At 35.5% G+C, this 6,007-nt stretch overlaps 1 protein-coding gene across 1 annotated transcript; it reads left to right on the top strand.

Moving 5' to 3' along the window:
* The first annotated feature begins 596 nt into the window (after positions 1 to 596).
* Positions 597 to 4,033, top strand: LOC117063887 (netrin receptor DCC-like). The gene is made up of 2 exons (XM_033177699.1): positions 597 to 864; positions 3,818 to 4,033. The coding sequence occupies exons 1-2, from the start codon at positions 661 to 663 to the stop codon at positions 3,974 to 3,976; spliced, it is 363 nt and encodes a 120-aa protein (XP_033033590.1). The 5' UTR covers positions 597 to 660; the 3' UTR covers positions 3,977 to 4,033.
* Positions 4,034 to 6,007: the final 1,974 nt, after the last annotated feature.

The following is a 6,007-nucleotide window of genomic DNA, read 5'->3' as shown; positions in this document are numbered from 1 at the left end:
TTTGAGGGACTAAGACTGAGTGATTCATTACTAAAGATGTGTTATATTTGTAATTTTCATTCAATTGCAAATTTCCATCATAGAGTAACTAGTGTTATGATAATTAAGAAATGGAATTAAATTAGTATATCACATATCATGCTGAGAAAAGAATAATACAGTATAATTAATATACTACAATAGGTAATTGCTAAGACAATAAGAATGTGGCCATAGTAAAGGTGATATAGGCTTTGTGTAGTTCCCTATTGCTATAGCCAGTTTCAACAGAATATGAGTCCGTCACATTAACTCAATCCTAATGAAACTAGAATTACAGGACAACTGAGCTTTCTCATCTTATACTCTGGGTTGTCTCAGTTCTACCAGCTTCCCTTTCTTTACTTCATCGGAATAGTTTCCAAAGACTTATGTACTTTTCAGCATGTAAGTCAATTGGATACATAACACATGGCTGTTCAGAATGTTTATTATGTATGTTTTTTTTTTTTTTTCCTCGAATAGTGTTTCCTTTTTTCTTTCCTTGTGGCATTTGGGGGAACAAAAGACTTGTTTTATAATAGTTCCTGTATAATAAGCTAAGGGCTTAGGGAATTATTTGAATTACAAATATTTTCTATCCCAGAGCAGTGTTTTAAACTCAGTAAAGACCTCAGCAGCATGCAAGTTCACATCCTCACCCACTCACTTTTTGTTTCTGTCTTTGCAGTTCCGCCATGGTTTTTAAATCATCCTTCCAACCTCTATGCCTATGAAAGCATGGATATTGAGTTTGAATGTACAGTCTCTGGAAAGCCTGTGCCCACTGTGAATTGGATGAAGAATGGAGATGTGGTCATTCCTAGTGATTATTTTCAGATAGTGGTAATTATTTTGTTTCATATTTGTTTTGTAATCCCATTCATTGTTTTCTATTTTTTTCCATTTGCTTTTATTTCCTGAAAAAAAAAAAATGGTTCCGTTGGAGATATTTTGTGATGTAAGAAAATTATTCAAATAAAGCAAATTATTTTCTAGACGTAATAATTTTTGAACTCAAAAAGAGTGATCAAAGAGTTCAGCCCCCTGGTTTTACAGACAAGACTTTAAAACATACAAACAAACAAAAATAAATGAAATACAGACAGCCTAAGAATTTCTGAGTAGTTTCACAGTTTCACTGCTGGTTTATCAAAGAGAGTTTAGAATCTAGTTCTAGATTTAAGCCAAGAATCCCTTACTTCTTTGACTTTTACCCGTTTTAATACAGTTTTATAAGACATGTTACTTATGATTATGGAAGTCTTCACTTGGTAAGACAGACAGCTTTTGTCTTCCTACCCTGCCCTGTAGGACCAGCTTATCCTTCATGAACAGTTGAGAAGGGCAGTGGTGATGTGGTCATAAGGACAGTGGGTGCTGGTGGCATTGGTGGCTGCAGTGATAGAGAGGCCATGAAGAACCACAGTACACATTGCTTTGTAATTTTGAATACTTGAATGAATTGAAGCTAAGAGGAATAACTTTTATAGTTTCCTATAAGGTTTAGTTCATTTTCTATCCCTATTGTGGGAGATAATATGGACAGTGGTACTGTATTTACTGAGTTGTTGCCCTGGTACACAGGGAGTGCTTAATAACTTCCATTATTGTAGATTTTGCTGTTACTGGCTGAATGCTTGTCTCATTTTCAAACGCTCTATGAAAACTCACTTATAGGTATAGGTTAGCACTGGAGGTTCTGACTAGGTATATGAATATATGAGAATGACAAAAAGTTCTTTTCAAACAGCAAAGAAATTGCATCTTCCTAGCACTTTAGGAGGCCGAGGTGGGCGGATCACAAGGTCAGGAGATCGAGACCATCCTGGCTAACACGGTGAAACCCAGTCTCTACTAAAAATACAAAAAAAATTAGCCGGGCATGGTGGCAGGTGCCTGTAGTCCCACCTACTCAGGAGGCTGAGGCAGGAGAATGGCATGAACCCGGGAGGCAGAGTTTGCAGTGAGCCGAGATTGCGCCACTGCAGTCCAGCCTGGGCGACAGAGTGAGACTCCATCTCAAAAAAATTAATTAATTAGTTAGTTAATTAAATATAAAAAATAAAAGAACTTGCAGCTAAAGAAGAGGGTTTTAGGTCTACTTATGTTTCAGATGCAGACATGACACTTTCAAAGAGTTTGAGATGCAGACATGACACTTTCAAAGAGCTGTAATCTAAGCCAGATCTCCCGGGCAGAATGAGATTAGAGCATAGTCATCCTATGAGTCCAGACACAAGCTTTCTCCATCATATTGCAATGGTCTTTGTTGCAAAGTGTCTCTTCCACAATCAGTCGACTTTCAGAAACTTTCATAATATCTATGTGCATGCGTGTTGGCCTACTATAAAGGTTCTTAAGGAATAAATCCATAAAGGACATTTTATCACTTTTATCACCACTTATTATTTTTCACTTTTAGGTGCATTTGTTTAATTGGTTAGAAATAGAGTAAGAAAGATAAAATTTTAACTTTTAAATACCAGAGTGATCCATTATTTCCTTTAAAGGTGATGCTATTTCCACTACCACTGAATTAAAAATGATCTGCCAATGGGAACCTTAAAAAGTGTTGTATATGCCTAAGAGATACGCTACTTACACTTAAAGGACATTTTTCAGTGCCCTTAAGAACACATTGTAAAAGGCAACATTTATTTTTTTCTACATTTTGAATGTAATCTTTCTCCCAGCATGACTCATTACAGTCAACCTATTTAAATTCTTTTATAAGTGAAATAAAATGTAAGATATTGCTCTATTTGCATTAAATTGTGCTTAAAAATATTTCCTCAACAGCTCCAGAAATTTGAGAGCCATTGTCTGTCACACACATAACACTGAGCACAAATAGTAAGTTATATGAAAATTCTTAATTAGAAGTTAGCCAGCTTTGTCAAAGAATTTTACATCAGCTAGGAATTGACTACAAGACACTAAAAACAATTAAGAATTCCCCATGAGGTAATATTTATCTCTTAATGACTTCAGGGGAGCTAATTTAACACGTTTCACTTACTTAACTAATTCTTACACTAATATTGAAGATAAACTGAGTTAGTATAATTAAATGCTATCTCTGGATCATTTTATCACCATCCTTGAAAACTATGATGGCTCAATTTCTAAATAAAAGGAGTTAATGTCACTGCATTTAATCTATAAAGATGAAACATTTCAGCCATACAACAAGAACCACATGGGTATAAAATATCCACCATATTCCCCTCTCCAAACCCCAAAAGGGTATATGTCGAAGCCATTTCAATTTTTAAAGAATTTTTAGACATTTTTCTTACACTAATATTTTAAGGAACACTTAAGCAAACACTTCCAGAAAATATTCAACTTTGATTTGTTGTCCTTTAGCATTCACAGATATCAGTATTTATAGCCTTCTTTTTTTTCCTCAGCAGCTACTAAACCTGAACTTCCTTCAATAACAAGTAAAAGAGTGAGATTTCTTTTCATGCTAATCTTTGTTTCCTCTATACTTAAAAAAAGACTTGTCTGTTGACTGCTCATTTAGGTATTGAGGATGATGCATATTTTTGTCAGCATATTTTTTAACGTAGCTCTTGGTTAAACTGATGCCTGTGAATTCAAAAAAGAAAATTGGGAATGTGTGACATTTCCCAGGTGGCATAGAGCATGTCTGCAAAGCTGAGACACCTCAGGGCCTCTCCTCTTGTTTCTTCTGTGGTGGTTTACTAAACTTTGGTCTCATCTAAGTTCATTTTGTCACCTTTAGTTTTTTGCTTTCTAAAGTATTTCACTTGCTTTTTCTTTTCCCTAGGGAGGAAGCAACTTACGGATACTTGGGGTGGTGAAGTCAGACGAAGGCTTTTATCAATGTGTGGCTGAAAATGAGGCTGGAAATGCCCAGACCAGTGCACAGCTCATTGTTCCTAAGCCTGGTAAGACGATGGGAATTTTGCTTTGGTACCTGGAATGAAAATTATGCATAGTCTGTTTATAAAATCCATACTGTTTTCCCTACCCCTCAGAGGCAATATGGCAATATGAAATTATTTAATTAATTAAGGTGTATACTTGTGTATTGATGACATATTCCTTCTAGAAAATCATGTGCATATGTATATGTGTATATATTTATGTATATAAATACACATAAATATATATATACACATATATATATATATATATAAAATCTCCAATGAGATATAGTCATCATGAATAATAGGGCCTCTGGTTTTCAAGGCAATAACCACTAAATCATTACCTTCTCCCTCTTTTATGGTCTGCCTTTCTTCCCAGCATTCCATTTAAATATAAAAGATACAATATATACCTTGCATATATGTTATGTGTATATTTTAGTTATATATGTGAATATATACATACACACATATCTATAAATACATATACATAAGGGCTATACATATTTTCTTATATGTAATCTTGAATCAATGATTATTATGTAATCTTGAATCAATGGAAGTTGGCAGAAAAATAGATATAACCACTTGAAAGTAAGGCCCTCTTTCTCTTATCTTCTTTTAATTAGTGTATTAGTCTGTTCCCGTACTGCTGTAGAGAAATATCTGATACTGGGTAATTTATAAAGAGAAGAGGTTTAATTGGCTCATGGTTCTGCAGGCTGTATAGGAAGCATGATGCTGGCCATCTGCTGGGCTTCGGGGAGGCCTCAGGAAACTTGAGATCAAGACAGAAGGCGAAGGGGAAGCAAGCACATCTTATGTGGTTGGTGCAGGAGAAAGGTGTGTGTGTGGGGGAAGTGCTACATACTTTTAAGCAACCAGATCTCATGAGAACTCAGTCACTATCAGGAGAACAGTACCAGCAGGGAAATCTGCCCCTGTGATCTAATCACCCCCTCATCAGGCCCCACCTCCAACACTGGGGATTACAATTTGACATGAGATTTCGGTTGGGACACAGATTCAGACCATATCAAGTAGATCTTGAAAAATTACTCTTTTTAATTATAATTGTAAAAAGTGTCATTTTGTTTTATAGTCCTTTGGAAGTTTAATATAGTGCTGAATTATAGAATTCTAGAATAATTCCGGGCACAGTGGCTCATGCCTATAATTCCAGCTCTTTGGGATGCCAAGGGGTGAGGATGGCCTGAGACCTGGAATTTGAGACCAATCTGGACAACATGGCAAGACTTTGTCTGTACTGAAAATTAAAAAATAATAAATAAATAAAAACTAGCTGGGCATGGTGGCAGCCACCTGTAGCCCAGCTACTTGGGAGGCTGAAGCAGGACAATCGTTTGAGCCCAGGGTGTTGAAGCTGTAGTAAGCTATGATCACACTACTGCACTACAACCCAAGCAACAGAGCAAGACTCTGTCTCCAAAAGGAAAACAAAACAAAAACTAGAATAAATTGATATTAGATCCATTATGTAATAGCTCTAAAACAACACAATTTCTTGGGAGGAGAGACAAAAATAAAAACAAAAGAACCATCCTGCTGCTCTGAAATGATTAACACTAAAGAAGGTTAAAACAGGGACAAGATAGTTGTTTATGCACATCCAAATACTTCCAAATATTAATATCTCTCATAAAAAATTATCTGTCATGTTACATATATTTCAACTCTTTTGGACCAATTTTCTTCCTTTTGACATGGCTCACTTTTGTGTTAATCTTTTCCTGAAGTAAGTTTAATAGAAAGTAGGAAAAACATATAAGACATAGTCTTTCTTTGGCTTTTATCATTTAAAATATGCCTATTAAGTCTTTATATTTTATGCACCCCAGCCAGTTATCTGAAGATTCATAGCAATGCTCACAAGGATGACTTTCTCCTTCTTCCTTGATTGAAATAAAAATAAAAGAACTATAGAGCAACAATGCCAAATGAGTAAAGAAGCCAAAGGAACTATGTAGGAATTAAAAGGGGGCAATTAACTCTTGCTCGAGATATGAGTTTCTCTGACGGACTTCTTTTCCCTTCATCTGATGTGCTTACGTGTCAGTGTAGCTTCA

This window comes from Trachypithecus francoisi, unplaced genomic scaffold (genome assembly GCF_009764315.1).
Source record: "Trachypithecus francoisi isolate TF-2019V2 unplaced genomic scaffold, Tfra_2.0 Lachesis_group19, whole genome shotgun sequence".
Lineage (NCBI taxonomy): Eukaryota > Metazoa > Chordata > Mammalia > Primates > Cercopithecidae > Trachypithecus > Trachypithecus francoisi.
The sequence above is the reverse complement of the archived record's forward strand: the minus strand, read 5'-3'. Positions and strand labels throughout refer to the sequence as shown.